General features: G+C 47.4%; 1 protein-coding gene across 3 annotated transcripts in view; it reads right to left on the bottom strand.

The window, feature by feature from the left end:
- Window positions 1-22,518, bottom strand: part of NOS1 (nitric oxide synthase 1) — a 180,807-nt gene that overhangs the window by 24,980 nt on the left and 133,309 nt on the right. For all 3 annotated transcript variants that reach the window (XM_083478442.1, XM_083478441.1, XM_083478440.1), the window contains exons 4-16: window positions 20,772-20,909; window positions 18,916-19,061; window positions 16,873-17,035; window positions 15,845-15,936; window positions 13,767-13,908; window positions 12,930-13,069; window positions 12,268-12,442; window positions 11,243-11,344; window positions 10,884-11,078; window positions 8,562-8,647; window positions 2,756-2,900; window positions 2,001-2,105; window positions 746-804 (exon numbers count right to left, since the gene is read on the bottom strand). In XM_083478442.1, the coding sequence (XP_083334568.1) occupies window positions 746-804; window positions 2,001-2,105; window positions 2,756-2,900; window positions 8,562-8,647; window positions 10,884-11,078; window positions 11,243-11,344; window positions 12,268-12,442; window positions 12,930-13,069; window positions 13,767-13,908; window positions 15,845-15,936; window positions 16,873-17,035; window positions 18,916-19,061; window positions 20,772-20,909 (1,688 nt within the window). The remainder of the gene's footprint in view (window positions 1-745; window positions 805-2,000; window positions 2,106-2,755; window positions 2,901-8,561; window positions 8,648-10,883; window positions 11,079-11,242; window positions 11,345-12,267; window positions 12,443-12,929; window positions 13,070-13,766; window positions 13,909-15,844; window positions 15,937-16,872; window positions 17,036-18,915; window positions 19,062-20,771; window positions 20,910-22,518) is intronic.

The following is a 22,518-nucleotide window of genomic DNA, read 5'->3' as shown; positions in this document are numbered from 1 at the left end:
TGCCACTAGACCTACTGAAAAAGTAGTCAGGAGATCTAGTTATAGATCATTTGCATCAGGACAGATCTATTTTGATTCTCAAGACGCAAAGAACTAGCCCACTATGCTGGTCAAAGGAAGAGGCTCACTCCGTGGACGCCTGACACCTAGTGGCTGCTCAGGGTAACTGCTTCCTAATTGCTGGTTGAGAAATCATTGGTGGATGAGCGCCCTAGGAATTTTGTATTCCAAGCTTCTTGGCAATTTGCAGCAAGTCCTAGTTCTTCAACAATAGCAGCAACCAAATGAATAAGGCTGATGAAATCAAAGAAAGTCAAGGAGAAGACTTGACAGGGCAGGCTGGTCCATTAGGGCACACCGCCTTGTCAACCTCAGCCTGTCACCAGCCAGCTAGCTGGAGCCCACCTGCCATCTTCCCTTTCAGTCTTATTGTTGCCCCTGTAGAACTCAACAGGGAGAAGGCTCTGGCTCCATCGGCTATTGGCTCTGGCGCCACCTGCTGTTGGGCTCCCTGCCTCCCACCCTACCAGTCCACTGGGACGTGTGTGTACAAAAGGACTGTGAGCTTAAATCAGTTCTGGCACTGAAAGTGAATCCCTAGGCTCAGAATGTGCTCAGAAGTACCCTGGCCTTCAGTTCCTGTCTTTCTTTTGCACCTGGCTCTGGTTGATGGATTTTGGAGTTCCCATAAAAAACAAACAACCCACACAATTCATAATTCCTGAATCAGGGTTAGCACACCCACCTTCTCTCTTCGAGGTTGGAGTTGGGATTCCTCATTTCCATCAGAGCACAGCCAAATTTCTGGGAAATGAGGGGAAATGTAAACATGTGGGAGAACAGGCACATTGAACAGAATTAAGTTAAAAATTTTGTTGTTGTTGTTTAGTCATTTAGTCGTGTCTGACTCTTTGTGACCCCATGGACCAGAGCACGCCAGGCACTCCTGTCTTCCACTGCCTCCCCCAGCTTGGTCAAATTCATGTTCGTAGCTTCGAGAACACTGTCCAACCTTCTCGTCCTCTGTCGTCCCCTTCTCCTTGTGCCCTCCATCTTTCCCAACATCAGGGTCTTTTCCAGGGAGTCTTCTCTTCTCATGAGGTGGCCAAAGTATTGGAGCCTCAGCTTCACGATCTGTCCTTCCAGTGAGCACTCAGGGCTGATTTCCTTAAGAATGGATAGGTTTGATCTTCTTGCAGTCCATGGGACTCTCAAGAAGATCAAACCTATTCATTCTTAAGGAAATCAGCCCTGAGTGCTCACTGGAAGGACAGATCGTGAAGCTGAGGCTCCAACTGATGAAAAAAACCCCACAAATCTGGACTGGGGGATCAGGATTAGGAAGCTTCTTATGTTGCTCAACAAGGGCAGACCCCCCACCCTGACTGAACTGCACCACAACTTGCACTTCAACTCTCCAAAAGCCCTCAGTGCAACAGGGGGAAATGGTCAAGTAGGATGCCTTGGAGGAGGAGGTCTGTCGCATTGTGGGTGGTGCTTAGGACTGACCGAGCCAGGGATCATCTCTCAGCATTGCCTTCAAACCTTCCATCAACATTTCCATTCCAGCAGAAAACATTAATATAGTTAAAGCTAAAAAAATGTGGGCTGGGTTGGACCTCTCTTTTTTTAAGTGGGTGCAGGGAGAAGGATTTCATGGTGTCTAAGTGCAAAAGCTGACCAATACTGGAACGGTTACTTTCCCTACAGGCTAGCAGAACCGCCCAGCCACAGGCAAGACTGTTTTGCAAGACTGTGGCTCCACCACGTCAAGTCTTCCAGAAGTACCATAACAAGTTGCCAAGAACAAAGCCAACATTTTAGGATGTAATCTGAAGGCACATGAGACCACCATCTTCCTGAAGCCAACGAGATCTGGAGGGGACCTGCATTTCATTCTTATCTTCAATCACAAATTCGGGCCTTTCTGCTGTGGGTAAAGATCTGCAGACTCAGTCAACCTAACCCAACGAAATGAACAAGGAAAATCTCCCTCCTACCTCCCCGTTCTCTGGTGGGTCTCCATTGCCAAAGGTACTTGTGACCACCAGCACGAGAGTTTCATGTTCCAAGTGGACAGTGTCGTACTCGTCCATCGACATCACCTGGAGAAAAAGGGCACAGAGAGGCTCATGGGAAGGATCCTGACGGCCGTCCAGGATGGAATGACCTGTAGTGGCCTTCCAGATGTTGCCAACTCCTGCCAGGCCCAGCCAGCATGGCCAACAGTAAGGGATGGTGGGAACTGGAATCAAACAATGTCTAGGAGTCCCAAAGGCTTAATTACTGTAACACACTGTATGTGGGCCCACCCTTGAACCTAGTGCAGATTTTTTTGGGTTTTGGGTTTTGTTTATCAAACAAACACACAAATAAACATATAAATGCAGTACATGTTTGTATTTAGACTTTTCCTGGCTTCACGACAGGCTAGCTTTTAAAATGCGTGCTTATCCATTTATTTCTTTGCCTTACGGACAAAACGAAACATGAACAGCTTTATGTACAGGTGAGGGAGGTAATGGTGACTAGCTAGTTAGTGCCTTCTGCAAATCTGCAGAACCATTCAGCACGCCACCCCCCAAACCACCTGCCAAAGCTTGATCTTAAAGAGGAAAAGCTTTCTTAAACACAGGCTGGACCCAACGGTTTGACAAATGTTACATGTGTTTGTCCTCAAAGAAAAGCAGTTCAGCTCCTTGCTGGAGAGTTGGAGAAGTTGAGCTAAACTCTGGAATGACAGCCAGGATCCTACCTTGGCATCAAAGGCATGCTTGAAGATCTCACACAGGGTTTTTGCATAGACCTGGGATTTTCCAGTTTCTGTGGCATACAGGATAGTGGCCTTGACTCTCTTTGCCATTGCCTGCCCCATCAGTTTGGCAGAGAACTTCACAGCCCTAGAAGGGTGGGGGGAAAGAAGGAAGATTTATTGACCTGGGAAGCTGATCTGATCTTTCCTCCTGGTTACTCTCAACATTTTTATTTTTATCTATTTTTTTGCATATGCAGGGTAGAGTTTGCATTCAATACATTAAAAGGTAGGTGTGCACCCATGTGTTCGATGATAGCAAGAAAACCACAAGCACTGAACGAAACCTTCCATGTAAAGGTGAATTGACTTCAGATGCTCCTTAGGTCTACACCTATGATTTAATTAAGAAGTGCACACCTAAGAATGTAACATTTGAATGAGACGTGGGTAAAACATACATCTTGCAGGTATGATTGGATCAACTGATTGCACTTATCTCCCATCTCCACCCCCCCAGGAGCTCAAGGGAGCATTCATGGTTCTCCCCCTCCTCACCGAATCCTCACAACAACCCTGTGAGGTGGGTTAGGGCTGAGCGGCAGTGACTGGCCCTAGATCATCCAGGGGATTTGAACCCTGGTCTCCCAGCTCCTAGTCGGAAACTCTAACCACTACACCACACTGGCTCTCTGAGTGAGCCGGGGTGGGTATAGCGTCTGGCCAAGCCTTTTTTAAAAATCATTTTTATTTATTTTCCAATAAAAATCATCCAATTACTATATCCAATCATAATACTTCAATTAAAAATAAAAAACTAAAATAAAAAAGATCAAATTATAGTCCAAATCGTATTTATTAATTTCTCAGAGCTCCCCATGTTCTGGATCTCTGAAGAATATCTCCAATGTCTGGCCAAGTCTTCATCATTGTCACTGGACTCAAATTCCCACCAGCCCCAGGCAATATGGCCTATGCCAAGGGATGATGGGAACTGTAGTCCAATGCCCTCTGGAGGCCCACAGGTTTCTGATACAGACAGAAGATCCCTAACCAATTGGATAGCTCTGTTGGTTAGAGTCTGGTGCTGACAATGCCAAGGTTGTGGGTTTGAACCAAATGTATGGGACAGCTGCGTATTCCTGCATTGCATGGGGTTAGATTAGATCAGTGTTTCCCAACCTTTTTTGGGCAAAGGCACACTTGTTTGATGAAAAAAATCTCGAGGCACACCACCATTACAGCCCCGTGACGTCAGCGCGCAGCGTCGCGCCGGGAGGGACGCACGAAAGTGTAAGTTTCTATTTACAGTGTGCTCTCCCAAAGACCTTAACCGTGTAGGTATATGGCCACGAAAAGTAACAGTTGCATTAGCAGTCAGGTTACATTATTTTGACAAGCAGCCGAAGAAGTGAATCTTCCACAAAGCGGCCTGTAGAGGGATGTGTGCGTGTTTTGTTGCTGCAAAGATCAGGACACCCCCACTCCCCGCAAAAGTACTTGGTATTAGGCGCATTTTCATCGGGCTTTTCCTTGCACTGCACAACAAGAGGAGTGATGTAAAAGCGGGTCGGGGCCCGTGTCGGACTCGGGTTCACACGTTAAGTGTTGGCCACCCTGCCAGCACTTTGGATCGGCAAAAAATAACACGGGTTTTATTATTATTATTATTGCGCCTGCATTGACGTCAGCTCATGTCTGGGCGCTGGTGCGCGCAGGGCCGCGCTATCGACTGACCGCCGCGGAGCTGATAAGGGTGGGTTTTGTTGCAATTCCTCGGGTAGAGGAGGAGGAGGCCGGTCGGTGAGACGGCGAGCTCGGCACGTCGGGTAGCTCCGTAACTCGAGCCGAGCAGTCCAGCCGCAGCCAGAACTCACACGGCGAGCTCGGCTGGGTCCTAGCGCCTCCCGGGTTCCCAGCCGTGTAAATTGCTGCAGGAATTGCATCATGAGCGAGGGGGGAGGGAGGGGAGAGGAAGCACCCGGAGCTGCTGCAAAAAAGCATATCGTTTCATCAGAAAGAAGGAAACTCCATATAATAAACTGCAGGAGGGCTTAAGGCCGGACTGACTCACCCGAGGCGCTCGCCGCCGCCGCCCCGCCTCTCGCCGCCCGACTCGCCCGCCTCCCTCCCACGGATGTAGGCTGGTGTGCCGTGGGAGGGAGGCGGGCGAGTCGGGCGGCGAGCACACGCGGGGCGGCGAGCGAGCTCCCTCCCACATCCCATCGCCGCTCGCTTCGGCCGGCCTACTGGGCTGTCGCAGGCGGAAGGCCTGCGCATGCGCAAGGTTTTCGCGCCTTCCTCCAGTAGGCCAGCCGAAGCGAGCGGCGATGGGATGTGGGAGCTCGCTCGCTCGCCGCCCCGCGTGTGCTCGCCGCCGCCGCCCCACCTCTCGCCGCCCGACTCGCCCACCTCCCTCCCACGGAACACAAGGCAACGTTCGGCGGCACACTAGTGTGCCGCGGAACACCGGTTGGGAAACACTGGATTAGATGATCATCAGGGTCTTTTCCAACTATGATTCTATGAACACACAAACTTTGCACAGGTGAAAAATGACATTTTTAAGTAGGGACGGCACAAGTCATTGAAAAGATGCTCTCTTAACAGCAAGCGCCTCTGATCAGTTACTTTTAATGAGGTGTATGCTTTCCCTGAATCTTACTGGGCTAGTTTACTGGGGTGCCTGTGTTAGGAGCCCTGGCTAATGACCCATCGAGTCCAGCATCCTGTTTTCACAGTGGCCAACCAGATACCTGTGGGAAGCCCACAAACAGGTCCTGAGTACAACAGCTCTCTTCCCTTCCTAGGTTTCTGGTAGATGGTATTCAGAAGGTCAGAAAGCATGCCAGTGCATGTAGATAAATAGGTACCACTGTGGCGGGAAGGTAAACAGTATTTCCGTGCACTCTGGTTTCCGTCACTGTGTTCTGTTGTGCCAGAAGCGGTTTAGCCATGCTGGCCACGTGACCTGGAAAGCTGTCTGTGGACAAATGCCGGCTCCATCGGCCTGAAAGCGAGATGAGCGCCGCAACCCCATAGTCGCCTTTGACTGGACTTGACTGTCCAGGGGTCCTTGACCTTGACCTATTCTGAAGTATATTGCCTCCGATGGTGGAGGCAGAACATAGCCACTGTCCAATCCTCTTTTCAAGCAATTGTTTTGCCTCAGAATTTTCCTCAAGTGAGCTAATACTTTTTTTCTTCTCTCCCTTGAAAATAGGAGCATGTCTGTGTGTGTGCAGCTTATATCAACACCAGTTCTCACCCTCTTTCTTTGGGGGGGGGGGTGTGCTTACAAAAACGATTTCCATAAATTGAAGGCAGGGAAGAAGCACAAAAGGTCACTGAGAATAAAAGAAAATGCTGGCAGCCTTCTAAAGGGAAGCAGACTCAGCTTACCCTGCGCACAGCTTAAAATCAAAAGAATACAGAAGGGTAGAAAGGTATTTCCACCAAAACGATAATCGCCATGGCGCCCCGTAAAGCTCTCAAAATGATTGAGAAATGCCTCACAAGCCCCAGAGAGACATCGGTAAATGCAACTTAACTGGGTCAACGGGTGTCTCTGATAATCTTCAATAAACGAGAAAGGTTTGATTTAGTTTTATTTTTCAGGCCGGACTTGCATTTTTGTCCGACTTTTGGGGTGGATTGAATACAAATGGTCTGATTACCACGCAAGGCTGGCTCAAGAGATTTTGCCATCCCAGGTGAATTAATTTTGTAGTGACCTCACATTTTTTAATATACTGTATATATAAAAAATCATTGGCAAACATCTTGCATTGTGCTCCCTCGTCAGAGATTTTTCCAGCCACAGTCCTTTTTTTGTGTGTGTTTCCTACAACAAAGGGAAGGCACATTTCTAAGAGATGGAAGTGAATTTTGCACATTTGCTTGAACAGACAGAGAGGAAAAAGGGATCGTGATTAGGAATGTGCATATGGGAGCTGCAACCAAACACTGCAGCGCATTCTCTCCTTGTAACAGGAATGCGCTTCCTCAGAAGGAGGTGGACCTGCCCTGCCAGACCTTTAAATTTCGTTGTGAACCATCTGCTTTTTGCTGGTTGAGAGAATGGCTGCTTCTTGAAAACACTGAAGTGTTGGACAATGGCAGACGAAGTTGATGGACTATATGGAATTGGTGGAAATGACTGGCAAGATCCGAGACCAGGGAGAAGAGTCGGTGGAAGAAGATTGGAAAAAGTTTAAAGACTATTTATAGAAATATTGTAAAATTAAGGAATGTTAGAAAAATATTGGAATGAAGTTATATGGCTTTAGTAGAAATGTCATAAGGAATTAAGTATAAATAGATTAATATAAAATTAAAAGAAAAATAAGGCAAGAATGTGTTAAGATAATTATAGGATATAAAACAGAGTAAGATGGAAAGGAATTGCTGAAACAATTAATAGAAGTGGAATACAAAAAGGGAGGTGTGAGGAGGTCGCTGGAAATAAGTGAATGAAATATAAGATATTGAAAATGTTTGAGGTGATTTTAAATTGTTTTTGTTGGTTTTTGCTTTGTTTTGTTAGTCCATGTAGCGTTTTTGTATTGTATTTGTATTGTTTTTTCTCTTTTCTTTTTTGTTTGTAGTGTTGTGTTGAAAATGTTGGAAAAGTAATAAATATCTTTTTTTTTTAAAAAAAAGGAATGCACTTCCTCAGGGTTCTAGCCAGTCACCCCTGCCCTTCTCCAGGATACTCCATTCCACCTTTGGTTTTCCATTTTTCTCTCCCAACCAGAGCTCAATTTTTGGGGGCCAGATTCAACTAACCTAGTGTGTTAGGGGAAACATCACAAGGACTCCTGCTAGCCCTGTGGGGATTGCTCCCTCTCCACCCCACACGTCCACGTGCCTCCCCAAAAATCTGCTCTATAGGATTGGAAGAAACTCCCCATCACCACCCAGAACAGAGTGCAATGGTAGTGTTTGATTTACATCCTATGCCCTTTTAAAATGTGTTTTTTTGGGGTAGGGGTTATTGGGTCATCGTTTTTATTTTTATTATGTAATTTGAGGTTTTATATCTTGATTTTATTCTGTGAACCGCCCTGAGACACCCCCCCCCCCCGGGGATATAGGGTGGTATATAGGGATACAGGTGGCGCTGTGGGTTAAACCACAGAGCCTAGGGTTTGCTGATCAGAAGGTCGGCAGTTCGAATCCCCGCGACGGGGTGAGCTCCTGTTGCTTAGTCCCTGCTCAAAAGCCTGTCAAAGTGCAAGTAGATAAATAGGTATCGCTCCGGCGGGAAGGTAAACGGCGTTTCCCTGCACTGCTCTGGTTTGCCAGAAGCGGCTTAGTCATGCTGGCCACATGACCCAGAAGCTGTACGCCGGCTCCCTCGGCCAATGGAGCGAGATGAGCGCCACAACCCCAGAGTCGGCCACGAATGGACCTAATGGTCAGGGGTCCCTTTACCTTTGTAGATTCAATAAATAAAATAATAATAAGATGGTGGGCTGAACGTTTCCGGAATCATAGAATCGTAGGGGTTGGAAGGGACCACGAGGGTAATCAAGTCCAACCCCATGCAATGCAAGAATCTTTTGCCCGACATAGGACTCGAACCCAGGACCCTGAGATTAAGAGTTGCATGCTCTACCAAACAGAGCTATCCTGGGACAGCTATCCTACAGCTCCCAGGATTCTTTGGGAACAGCCACAATGGTTTAAAGTGGTATAATAGTGCTTTAAACGTACATGGTGTGCATGTAGCCATAGTGCAGCACCCCATAGTGCAGCTGAATGATCCCAGCTACTTCTGGCAGACCCAGCAACGCAGTTCACTTACTTGGCTAACTTTTTAAACCCAATGGCTCTCTTCTTGGTGGGAGTGCCGTTGATGCCTTTCCAGATATGGGTGTTCCATGGATCAGGCTGGGAAGAAAAGAACAGAACCCTGGATGAAAGGGAAGAAAATAAACACTCAAACTGAAAGGGGGGGAATTTGTCACACCCACAGCCAGAGCTGGTTCGAGTATATTTGTGTGGTCAGCACCAGAGACTTCACTGTCCCAAGGTGAGCAATGGTGTTGTAAGGACACAATTTGGATCAGGATCTCACTGCTGTTCTCCCTGTTAATATACTGAGCCAGACCAACCAGTCCATTGGGCTCAGCATTGTCTACACTGACTGGCAGCAGCTCTCCAGGGTTTCAACTAGAAGATATTTGTCCCCAGACCTACCTGGAGGTGCCGGGATTTGAAACCTGGGACCATCTGCATGCAAAGTAGGTGCTCTGACACTAAGCTCTGACACATCTCTTTAAAATAATGCTAAGATTCCAGTCCTCAAGGTTTTGAAGCAAGGGGCAGTGGAAGCTGCTTTATATGGAGTCAGACCATTATTCCATTTAGTTCAATACTGCCTACACTGACTGGCAGTGTCTGCTTAGGGTTTCAGGGAGGAGATTTTTTTTCCCTTGCCAGGCCTAACTGGAGATACCAGGGATCGAACCTGGGACCTTCTGCTCTTCCACTTAGCTGCAGCCCTCCCCTTCCTTGCTAGACAGCGCCCTAGCTATTCTGCATCTCCCGACCTCTGACTTGCTGGACACTTGTGAGGGCTGGAGTCAGACACAGGTCAGCACCAAACTAATCAACCACCAATGGCAATGAAGTGAACTATTCAAGGACACCAAAATACAGCTCAGGCCTAGTGGTCTCGACAATACTTCCCAGTAGGTCTTGCCCTGATGACCCAGCTACGAGGAGTGAAGGTCCTCACCTTCCCACCCCTCTCTAAGGTTCCTCTTTTCCAGGGTTTCCCCATGCAGTCTCAAACTGCACCTGCACACAGCTAATTTCTGTTAGGATATTTCCGTTCCACCTTAAAAGGGAGCAGGCTTTGTGAGTCACAGAGTCTGCGCATTTCCTGTTCACAGGATGTTTATGTTTTCTATTGCTTTCGTTTCTCTCTGTGTCTGGAGACACTGATGCAGGCAGTCATGTTTTTCTTTGTTCTGATCAACGCTGAATAAAACTTGTAAATAATGCTCTCCTGCGTGCAACTTCTGCTGTGAATTATCTGCTGATAGAGTGTGCATGAGCTCTGGAATGTGGCAAGCTATTTCTAGAAACTCATGTCACTAATTGCTGATACTGCGTGCCTACGGGAGATCGATGGATCGTCTGGCAGCCGGCTTGGGGGCCATGATGGACTTTATCTCCCTGGCAGTATCCCAACAATTTCTCCTCTGCCCTTTTCATTTCTCTGTGCATTCTCAGAGACCAGGAGGGAAGGGGATCTGGTCACAGCAGCAGGAGGAGACTCCCTGGATTCTTCAGCCACCTCTTGATCCCCCTCCTCCCCAACCTTTGCTTCATCCTCAGAGTCTGAACTGCTCTCTGGCACAGACTCTTCCTGCTCACCAAACCCTGTTGCGTCTCCAGCTTCTGACACCTCCTCCTCCCCCTGGCTGTCAGGGACCGTGCTAAAGAGGGCTGCACTGAGGAGGAATGGTGGGAGCCACCCCCTCCTGATCCTGAATCTTCCCAGGAGCAGGAGGACAGTATAGATTTGGAACAGTGGCTTGCCGAGGGGCACAGTTCAGAAGGCAAAAGCTGGGAAATACTGGATGGGGAACAGCTAGCAGAAGAAACACTAGAAGAGAGAGAGTTAACAGAGTCACAGTCTCTGGACAGCATTCACCCCGATCCCAAAAGACACAGAGAGCTCAGAAAGTGTCGGAATAGAAAGAGCAGAGGGTACAAGATCAGAGTATAAGATGTAGGAGTGACGTGGGCGACTAGGGACGGAGAGGGGAGGGAACTTAATTGGGAACACTGCCATTTCTAGGAGGTGTGTTCTTTGTTCTTTTGCTGTGATTATTAAAATTTCTAACAGGTAAGAAGGCTCCTTTGCCTTTGTTCTGCTTATCTATTGCCATGGGGGGAGGAAGCCGATTCCCTGAAGCCTGACACTGGCCACTCATCGCCATCCCACCACCAATCCCCTGGCTCTGAGCTGTCTTCCTTTGGGGCGTCCCCAGCCAGTGCCTCCCACCACATCCTCTGCATCCAGCAAGTTGATGACAACACCTCCTAGTGAGCAAGAAATACTGAACCACATGGCAGGGCATGGTGGGCGCAAGGCAGGAAGTGGATTGTGTACCTGGTACTCAAAGGAGGGCGTCAGCCTGTAGTTGAGCATCTCTTGGTGGAAGACGGGGGTGATGCTCCCGGACATGGGTGGGACAATCCACACCCAGTCAGCCGGGCAACCTCCCCGACAGCGGTATTCATTTTCCATGTGCTTGATGAAGGACTCCGTGGCCGAGTGGTGGTCCACAATGGTCACCTTGTCGCTCTGTAGGAGTGGGAGCACCAGGTCAATGGGTTTTTAAGCAAAACAGGTACTTACGTCACAGAGGACAAGGCTATCAGGGGTTGGGGCACATGGAGAAAGGGCTCAAGGGAAGACCCCAGGGTTGGCTAATTGGTCATCATTTTCGGAGATGTGTTTCCCAGTACCTGGAAGCTGTACAAAACAGCAATGTTTATCTCCACCAGCGCTTGGTCCTTCCAGAGCGATGAGGTCTTCCGCATGTCCAGGTTCATCTTTTTGGCAACTTCCTGCAGTGGAACAACAGTGAAAAGCGTTTCCTCCCCCAAAATATCCAAAGTTGTGGATTCCTGCATGGGGTGGGGAAACTTTCTTGGCTCAAGGGCCGGATTCCCTTCTGCCCAACTTTCTGGGGGCCACAGGCCAATGGTGGGAGGGGTTAGAGGCTCAAGTGAGCAGAACACACACATACCATCTCCATTGGCTGTTGCGCAGATGATGCTAAACCATGGTTTTATTAAATTATGGTTTATTAAACCATGGCTTAGTGTTATGTGTGAATTCAGGCCAGCAGCTTAACTACGGTTTATCAAAGGTCACTCATTATTCAAAGACTGCAGTTGGTTTATTAGCTTAGTTAACATTGACCATAGTTTACTGTCACGTGCAGTCTTGGAACTCCTCCGGTTAAGGAGCTGCCACCTCCCAAAAACTACAGAGCCACTAGTGAAGATTGGACATCAAATTCAAACTGCTCCCAAGGTTTGGCTGGTCTAGTTGGTGCTGTTATCTAGTTCGCAATGTACTAAACCAAAGTTTAAGTCCACCATAAGCCTCAGCTTTAACAGTGGTTTGTTAACTTTGGTTAACATTAAGCATGGTTAACTTTGACCATGGTTCAGTGTTACATTGCAAATCGGATCGCAGTTCAAAAAAACCTCCTGGTCGTTTCAAAAGGACTTGAAGAGATTGTGGAGCAGAGCAGGGAATGGTCTGTGAAGAAGAGATCTTTAAAAGCAATAGATCTTTACAAACTGAGGTATAAACTGTAGCACAGAGAGCTCTTTACCAGCAAATCCTGACTGGGATTTCATTGCAGGTTGGCCATTCTTATTCAACCTTAGCTTCCCCCTTCTGGCCTGCCTTACAGAGATATTGTCACAATTGCAACACTGTCAAATGCTCTAAACCCTCGTGAGAGGCTCTCTCCTACCTCCAGGATGTTGTAGCGGGAGTTGTCGCAGTAATCGCGGACTCCGATCTCGGTGCCCATGTACCAGCCGCTGAAGGGGCAGGCTGAGAACTCCAAACCACCGATTTCAAGTAGCATGTTGGAAACTGCGGGCAGCCCATACCACTGCAGTCCCAGGTCTTTGAACCAGGCAAACCTGCAAACAGGGAAGGGCAGGGCAAGACGAGACACTCTGAATCGGGAAGACAAACTTACAGCCTGAGGGAGCCAGCGCTTGTCCACAGACAGCTTTCTGGGTCATGTGGCCAGCATGACTAAACTTCTTCTGGCGCAACAGAAACAACATGACGCTGTTTACCTTCCCACCACAGTGGTACCTATTTATCTACTTGCACTTTTGGGTGTGCTTTCGAACTGCTAGGTTGGCAGGAGCTGGGACAGAGCAATGGGAGCTCACCCTGTCACAGGGATTTGAACCGCCAACCTTCTGATCGGCAAGCCCAGGAGGCTCAGTGGTTTAACCACAGCGCCACCCGTGTCCCTTTCCATGTACACACAGCAAGATCAATGAGGATGCAACTAGATCCCCTATCTGAGGTGGCGCCCACAGCCATAGCCAACTCCAAAAAGGCTCCCTAAACATCCTTGGGGTTGAAACAACAAAGACAGGTGTTACAACTTACTTGGGGTGCCTGATGGGTACTTCCAGGACTAGCTCAGGTGGGATCTCAAAGAGCTCGGGGTCATTGCCATTGGCCTGGAGCAGGAGTGGTAGGACATCAAAGCGGCCCTTGGGCGGCTTCCACCCTTGCTGTATGCAGATCTGCGTCCAAAGAAAAGAGGACCGATTGGTTGTGATCCATGTTGCAGGACACCAGCAGCCAGGTACAGCTCTTGCATGAGGCACAAAGGATTCTGGGAGCTGAAGTTTTCTAAGGATGCTGACAGTTTTTAGGAGGCCCCTTCCTCCCCTCATAGAGCTATAATTCTCAGAGTTCCCTGTGAACAGTCATGGCTTCCTTCAAAGGATTCTGGGAAATACTGCGAGTTCTTAGGAGGACCCTATTCCCTTCAAAAAGCTATGATTCCCAGAGCTCCCTGGGAAGAGGGATTGCTTGTTAAGCAGCTCTGGGAACCATAGCTTTGTGAGTGGAATAGGGACCTCCTAAGAACTCTCAACATGTTTTAGGTGGTGTTTAATAGTTGGTAAATAAGCTCTTAACTTATTTTAAATTGCATTGTTCTAACATGCTGACGTTTGCTGTCTTAGGCTCCTTCAAGAGGAAGGGCAGAATTGAAATGTAATTTAGGAACAATACTGGGTTGTATCCAACTAAGGCCACATTCATACCAGACCCGTTATGATAATGTTTGTTTGTTTTTTGTTTGTTTTTGGCTATAACCCATATTTGGTTGACCAATAAAATCTGGCTATGATAATGGCAATAAATAAGACTATCACAGTTCTACAATGGCTAGGAAACTGGAGGAGTGTAGATCCCTCTTCCTTGTCCACCAACCTCAGTCAGCTCCACGTTGGCTGGGTCTCCCAGGAAGGTGCCGTCCAGCTGTTTGTAGCCAGCGTAGCGGATGAGTTGGGAGTTCCAGACTCGGAAGTCGTGTCTCCCATCCGTCCTCTGGGGGAATATGGTGATGGCCGACCTACAAAAGGCATCAAAAAGGGGAAAGGGGGCTGGGTGTTAGTGGTCCCCAAGAGTAGAGTTCAAGGTGTTGGACAGGTCGAAAGTCAACAGCTGGGTTGCCAGGCTCAGACTGGCGAAGGAGCAGTGGCGGCTGGTGCCCATTGGAACTGGTAGGGTAGAAGGCTGGGAGGCACTGTGATACCACTTTAAACAGTCATGGCTTCCCACAGAGACTTCTGGGAAAGGTAGTTTTTTTTGTTTTTTAAGGGTACAGTGGTACTTTGGTTCTCAAACTTAATCCGTTCTGGAAGTCTGTTCCAAAACCAAAACGTTCCAAAACCAAGGCGTGCTTTCCCATAGAAAGTAACACAAAATGGATTAATCTGTTTCAGACTTTTAAAAACAACACCTAAGACAGCAATATAACATGAATTTTGCTATCTAACGAGACCATTGATCCATAAAATGAAAGCAATAAACAACGTACTGCAGTCACACAATCTATCAGTAGCTGAACTGGGTTCTACACAGTCACAAAAACAACAACTGCAAAAACGAAAACACAAAATAAATAGCAAAAACAGACAGACCTCAGCGTAATACTCAAATAGGAAATGTGGCACTCAAAACGGAGCACGTTTGGCTTCTGAAAAAAGTTCACAAACCGGAACACTTACTTCCGGGTTTGCAGTGTTTGGGTTCCAAGTTGTTTGAGAACCGAGGCATTTGAGAAGTAAGGTACCACTGTACTGAGAGTTGTTAAGAGACCCCCCCATTCCCTCCACAGAGGTACAGTTCCCAGCGTTCCCTGTGAAGAAATATTCCTTGTTACACCGCTTTTTGAGGGGAGGGAAGGGGGTCTCCTAAGAACTCCCAGCCCACTTAACAAACTACAGTTCCCAGTGGTGCCTGCGTGAAGCCATGTCTGCCTAAAGTGGCATCGCAGTGCTTTGGATGCCTGGTGCAACTCAGAGACTGGGTGGCTGTTTGCAACTTTTTGCCTAATTTCATGTAGTCTTGGGGAACCTGGAAGGAAAGGAGGAAAGCATGAGGAGAACAGAACAGTGAGGGGTTGAGCGAGGACAGAAAGGAAGGGGTGGGACACTTGATGGAGGAGGTGGGGCGAAAGCCCCTCTGCAAACAGCCAATGTCCTGTGGGGAGGGGAGAGGACAATGGAGTACACTGAAAAGGGGCTTGCCTGCCTGGACCCCTGAACATTCCACACTAATATTTATCCAGAAAGACAACAAGGGTCAAATCATCACACTGCTGGCTCTCGGCCCCCATCAGATTATCCCAGAGGGAATGTGGCCCTCAACAGACAATAAAGCTTTCCTATCCCTTGCTTAAAAGGGACGCAGGTGGCGCTGTGGGTTAAACCACAGAGCCTAGGACTTGCCAATCAGAAGGTCGGCGGTTCAAACCCCCGTGACCGGGTGAGCTCCGGTTGCTCGGTCCCTGCTCCTGCCAACCTAGCAGCTTGAAAGCACATCAAAGTGCAAGTAGATAAATAGGTACCGCTCCGGTGGGAAGGTAAACGGCGTTTCCGTGCGCTGCTCTGGTTCGCCAGAAGTGGCTTAGTCATGCTGGCCACATGACCCGGAAGCTGTACACCGGCTCCCTTGGCCAATAAAGCGAGATGAGCGCCGCAACCCCAGAGTCGGCCACGACTGGACCTAATGGTCAGGGGTCCCTTTACCTTTACCTTTATCCCTTGCTTACTTGGATGGTTTTTGTTTTATTTATCTGAGAGAGAGAGATAAAGAGAGGGGGTGCAGAAAAAGAGACAAGGGGAGGGGTGGGGGTGCACCCATTCCCTTTTCCCTCCAGCCCAACCCAGCCCACCACTGGCTCTGAGGTCACCCCCAGCCTCCTACCCCTGAGGAAATGCTGCAACCGTCGGCAGAGATGAAGGGAAGGTTTTCCTACTGAGAGGCTTACAAACACCACACACCTGAGGTTCCCTTTGTTAGTGGCATACTTTATGTGGTTGCAAATGTAGTTGAACATCCCGTGGGCCGTGGTGCAGTCCCGGGCGTCAAAGACCTGAAAGGATTCAAAGGGAACGGAGTTCAGCGGACAGGAACAAAGGCGAGCGGGGTACAGAAATCCTGATTTGGGGGGGGGGAGTAATCACTGTTACATTTCTATCCCATCCTTCCCTCTGATGAGCTGCTGCTGCTGGTATATGACTCTTCTCCTCCACATTTCATCCTCACAACTACCCTGTGAGGTAGGTTGATAGGCTGAGAGAGAGTGGCTAGCTCAAAGTTGCCCAGGGAGCTCTTCATGGCTGAGTGGAGATTTGAACCCTGGTCTCCCAGACCCTAGTCCATACCTCCTTCGACCATGGAGGCAGGATGGCTAGCAGCCATTATTTAATTCATCACTAAATGAATGAACGATGATGACCATGTCATTTAAAGTCTACTCATTATTGATCCAGAGTAGATTCCAATGTATAGTTAGCAGAGAAAAACTTAAGCACGCTGCAGGATTCCCAAAAAATAAACCAGAGGCAATTAATATTTCATCCAGCAGAGCTTTACTACTACTGAAGGCAAATGAGCATAATGGTCACAAATCCATTACATTCAGGATTGGCACAGTCCATAAGAAATCCAGTTGCAGCAGACTTAACTTAAACTTATAATACTCATAGTAAGTCTTAACTTAACACTAAGCATACAGAATACCACACCAGACGGAAAAGAGATAGAAAGAGAAAATGAGTGAAACCTAAGCTCCTTCTGGCCTATAATTATATTCAGCATGACCTTGACACAAAGAGATAAGAGAACCAGTTTAAGCCGGCTGTACTCAGCTTCTCTGAAGGCATAACCCAAACATCATGAACCTTCTTTCACACGGAGAAGCTTCCAGAACCCTCTTGAATTAAGTAGACTAGGAAAGATCTCTACACATCAGATCAATACTTTCTGCACTAAGGAATGCAAACTGACACACCATATGCGACCTCACCTGCAGTTTCGACCACTGGATCCGGCCCACACAGCGGGAGGCATTGCGCCAGGCGTGCTTGGCCCCGTAGATCAGCTCTGTGTCTCGCAGCTGGTAGGTGTCTGTAGCTTCTATCTCCTTGGTGACTTCCTCCAGCCTCTCCAGGTGGGCCTTAGAGCCGAACCTGCCAGTGTAGGATTATACAGAAGCAGTCATTGGTCAACAACAACACCACTGTGATGGGCAAAACTGGGTTACGTTTTGCAAGTGTGCAATCCCATTTTCAATGTGCGTTGTGTGTGGGGGGGGGGGAGGCAGCAGCTCCTTGGTCTAGCATTCACATTGCACGTAGAAGACCACAGGTTCAATCCCTGACAACTCCAAGTAGGGCTGGTGTCAGGGGCTGGACTGAGGAGGACTGGTGGGGACTGCCCCCCCCTTTCCTGAATCTTTCCAATAACAGTATAGAATTACAACAGTGGTTTGCAGAAGGTCATAGTTCAGAGGCTGAAGAGGGGAGAAGCTGGGAAATACTGGGAGAGGAACAGCAGGAATAAGAAGCACCAGGGGAGAGACAACTTACAGACCCAGTGTCTTTGGAAAGCATTCCTGGACCCCCCCCCCCCAGGACCAGGCATGCATTGAGAGTAGTAGAACAGAAAGCTCAGATTAGCTGACACAGGGGTGATGTAGAATAGGAGAGAAAGAGGGGTTGGGACTTTACTGGGAGCAACGTCATTATCTTTGGGATACTACATTCCTTTCTCTCTCTCTGTGAATAATGAATAAAATTACTTGGTAAGAACTCTTCTTGTTTATCTGCTTCTTGGCTGCCATCGTGGGAGAGATAGGATTCCCTGGGAATGCCTCCACCTGAAATCCTGTAGAGTGGCTGGCAGCCAGCGTAGACCCAGGGGAGACAAGGTGGTGGTCTCCAGAGGTTAGAATCCAACATTTGTGGATCCCAGCACCAGCCAGCATGGCCAATGGGCAGGGATGGTGGCAGTTGGAGTTTAATAACATCTGGCGAACACAGTGTTGCCTCCAAGACTGAGGATGGAAGATATCTGGTTTTCAGCATCACAATATATCACCAGCTAAACACTGTGATATATCATGATGTCTGAAATAAGGATGGATCTATGTACAGGCATTGGCTGGCTTCATTGTTTCTACCACATTGTGATTTTGGCATAGCACAAACACACACACATCATGATGCGCAATATATTGCCAGGTCAAGAATTATGAAACCGATATCATGATATGGACTTCAGTTTTGGACGATATATCAATATGTTGCCCAACCCTACCACTGACATTATATTTTGGCAAACGTGCTTTTCATCATCCCAGTGGATGCTGGTCCAAATCTACATTCAGTTTCAAGGGACACCCAGGGATTTCGCTCCTCCTCTAGCATTTGCCATGTAGATGTGAGTTGGATGTGGCATAAATCAAGTCCCGAGTCAAAGGATTGCATAATATTGTACATAGACGATGTCCTGGTTCATCCATCAACTGAAGATTTGACATGAGAAATCACAATTACAGTCGTACCTTGGCTGTTGAACGGAATCGGTTCCAGAAGTCTGTTCGACTTCCGAAAACATTTAACAACCAAGACGTTGGCTGCAGGAGCTTCCTGCACGTAACTGGAAGCTGCGTAAGTCGCGTCGGACGTTCATCTTCCAAAGAACGTTCACAAACCAGAACACTCACTTCAGCGTTTGCGTCGTCTGGGAGCCAAAACGTTTGACTCGTAAGGCGTTTGGCTTCCAAGGTACGACTGTTCTGACTATCATTCAGAGAGCAAGATGGGACAATGGTCTGACTCTGTATAAGGCAGCCTATAATGTATAATATGCCTTGACTTGTCATGAACTGAAAGAGGACAGCCATGCAAGCTTCCCAGTCACAAGAATGAACACCTGCATCTCACACTTTCCCGGTATAGGAATAAAGAAATGGGTCTATTATCAGAAATCTGAATGGTTTCTGGAAGAGAGCCCTCTTCACCCTGCCAAACAGGAGGGTCCCAGACCTTTTCTGTGCAAGACTTGCCTCTTGATGGAGGAATAATACTGATCAATGAACTCTTTCGCCAGTGGGAGCAGCTCTTCCTTTGTCCGGACTTCTTCAGGTCTTCGGACGTGCTGGGAAGGCATCATAATGGAACCCATGCAGACCTGCTCACTGCAGGGGGTCACCTGGAAAAGGGGTGAAGCAGAAGAACGCTTGGTCACAACGGCTCCTTGACAGTCCACCACCTTCCAAGGGAGTCCATTCCACTGTTGAATGGTTTTTACCCTCAGAAAGTCCTTCTTAATGTTTAGTCAGAATCTCTGTAGGGCTGCCATAAGTCCTGGTTTTCCTGGACACATCCAAGACACATCCAGTGAAATAATAATAATAATAATAATAATAATAATAATAATAATAATAATTTATTATTTATACCCCGCCCATCTGGCTGGGTTTCCCCAGCCACTCTGGGCGGCTTCCAACAGAATATTAAAATACAATAGTCCTTCAGATATTAAAAGCTTCCCTAAAGAGGGCTGACTTCAGATGTCTCCTAAAAGTCTGGTCATTGTTTTTTCCTTTGACATCTGGTGGGAGGGCATTCCACAGGGCGGGTGCCACTACCAAGAAGGCCCTCTGCCTGGTTCCCTGTAACCTCACATCTCGCAGCGAAGGAACCGCCAAAAGGCCCTCGGAGCTGCATCTCAGTGTCTGGACCGAACGATGGGGGTGGAGATGCTTCTTCAGGTATAATGGGCTGAGGCTGTTTATGGCTTTAAAGGTCAGCACCAACACTTTGAATTGTGCTTGGAAATGTACTGGGAGCCAACGTAGGTCTTTCAAGACCAGTGTTATGTGGTCTCGACCCATGGCGTCTGGGCAGATTTTCACTGAATAGGCAAAATGACTGTGGAAACGCATGGCAAGTAGGGTGGTGTTTTTTTTTAAGGAAGCCTTAGAAATCCATTAAAATGCCCAAAATGTTCCCCCCAAAAAGCTGAACAACTTTGACCCATAAAAAAAGCTCAACAATTTTGTCTGGATTTTCACTTTTTGGAATATAGCAACCCTACTTTTTTGTCATTCTTATCTGTCGGTTTGGGTCCTCCCCTTTGGAGAAGCAGAAAACAAGCCTGCAGCATCTTTCATGTGACAGCCCTTCATATCTTTGAAGATCTTTGGCTAGCTCAGCCACCCACACCTCACACTCAGACTGGTTTTTTCTGATATACTGGTTTGCTGTTTTTATTTGTTTATGCAACTTGTATTAGGGTTTTTTTGTCACCTGTTTTTTCAGTGTGTACACATTTGTGTATGTCACAAAAATTCAACAAAAAGTTGGGGGTGGGGGAGAAAAAGAACTGCATTTCCTGCTACTTAAATCAAATATTTTTTCTTTTTAAAGAAAAGTTAACTTAAAAAAAAATCAAAATATAAACAGAAACAGCCATTTTAAATATATATACAGTGGTACCTCGGGTTACAAACACCTCGGGTTACAAACACTTTGGGTTACAGACTCCGCTAACCCAGAAATAATACCTCAGGTTAAGAACTTTACCTCAGGATGAGAACAGAAATTGCAGCGGGAGGCCCCATTAGCTAAAGTGGTACCTCAGGTTAGGAACGGTTTCAGGTTAAGAACGGATTTCCAGAACGAATTAAGTTCGTAACCAGAGGTACCACTGTACATTAGAAAATAAAATTACGCAGGAAAACACAGACTTGCCTAAACCTCCCCTCCCCCAAATCAGGTGCTGAAAACAGCAAAGGCGCCTGGCCTGATTTCAATGGGCAGGGAGTTCCAAAGTGCAGGCACTTATTTGAACAACATAGGAGGAATCATTAGCAGAAACCCCTCCCCAAACATATTGGGAAATGCCAGCCTCACTTACCATGGTACTCTTCAGATGCAAAGTGTCGTTGAGCACCGATCCGGTCTCCCAGTTCCGCACTTTAGCAAAGCGTGGGCACTTGGAGGGGCTTCCATTCACCACATTCTTTGTTGGTGACTGCCGGCCCGAGGGCGGGATCTGGGTGGGCATGGGGCAGAGAGCGAAAGAACAAGAACACAGTATTAGGCCACAAACATCCATCCCATTGGAAAGAGGCTCATGTGCAGGATTTTGTCTGTCCTCCAACTCTGTTTCTCAAGCTTAGAACTCAAGTGCCAGAGTTTGGCTTCTTGAGAATACTGTTTTCGTTGCTTCAGGTTTCTAGTCCTTAAGATTCTGTGGAATCCCAATTCCCAATATGCCAGTTTCTTCTTTCCTGGCCCTGCTCATAGTGGTGGTTGGCTCTCAACATTTACAACAGGAGTAGGGAAGCTCTCTTTCTCTCTCTGGAAAGTATTTTTTATTGAATATTATCCCTATAACCCCAATAACAAAATAGAACTTCATGAAAACCAAACCAGACCAAGGCTGGCAATGGAATATTACATTCACAGGAAGAAATATTATAGCTGGTTATATGGATATTTGCAATGAGAGTGCAGTCATGAGAAACAAGAGAACAAGAGATGCTGACTTGCAAAATATAAACAAAAAACTGTGACTGAAACCATCAGAGGCGCAAGGAAAAACTAGCAGTTTAAACATGTACAAACCTTTTCCATGTTTCATTTTCACAACAGTCCTGCAAGGTAGGTTACTACCTTAAAAACATTTTTAAATTGATTTTCCAAAATTTTAACAAATCCATAACAAATTGAGCAAATTAAATGCAACTTTTTTCCTTTTAAAAAGACTTCAGGGGTAAGGGAAGCTTTCTCAACCAAAGGGCTGTGGCCCCTTCTGCACAGACTTCTGGGGCCACATGCAAATAGTGGGCGGGGCCAGAGGCAAAAGTGGGCGGGGCAGCAAATGTAAATTTTACCTTACATACGGCAGCAAGAGGCATTTTCAGAGTTCAAGGACACTTCCCAGCCTGACTAAAGCACTCAGGGAGATTTAGGGGTATGTTTGTCCTGGGAAGGGCAAGGCAGAGAGATTTGGAGGGCCACATTTGGCCCTCAGGGTTTCCCCACCCCTGGTCTACAACATACACAGGCCTAGGATCATTCTGAAATTTGGGATTAGAAGCCATGCAGGTTGTTCGTTTCATTTTGTTGCAGCAGCAAGGTTTCTAGTCCTCACTGAGGCAACCTGGAAGGAACTATCCTCAGGGTAAGGAAGCCGAAAGCTTTTGTGATCTCTGCTTCATTTAAGGAAAGAATATTAGAGGGGGGTTTTTAAATCCTGAAGGGAGGCTTATTTTCTTCCCCACCAAGTTGAACATTTCTGGTTGGCCAGCCCTAGGAGTGGAGAATGGAGACCCTGGATCTGGGAGCCAGGGGAGTTCTGTGGAACGACATGGTTAAAGGAGGATGGAAAAGAAAGCAGCCTGGGTTTCCAGGCTAGGGGGAGCTTAACAGCGGCTTAAGGGGAGGGAAGGATTTTAGCAGCCCTCAACATGGAGAGAAACTAAGCCTGCAACAGAGAGTTTTATAGCGCTTAGCAGCAAGAAATCCCAACCACTGAAAGACAAGGCATGAGAGATTCAGTCTTGCTCAGCTGACATTGCCTAGAACACTAAGGGGCTTTCCATACGGTTCTATACTTTCCCATACAGCACAACCTCTCTCTCTCTCTCTCTCTCTCT

The sequence above is a fragment of the Podarcis liolepis genome (genome assembly GCF_965112155.1).
Source record: "Podarcis liolepis genome assembly, chromosome: 15".
Taxonomy (NCBI): Eukaryota; Metazoa; Chordata; class Lepidosauria; order Squamata; family Lacertidae; genus Podarcis; species Podarcis liolepis.
This window is presented reverse-complemented; position numbering and strand designations above follow the sequence as displayed.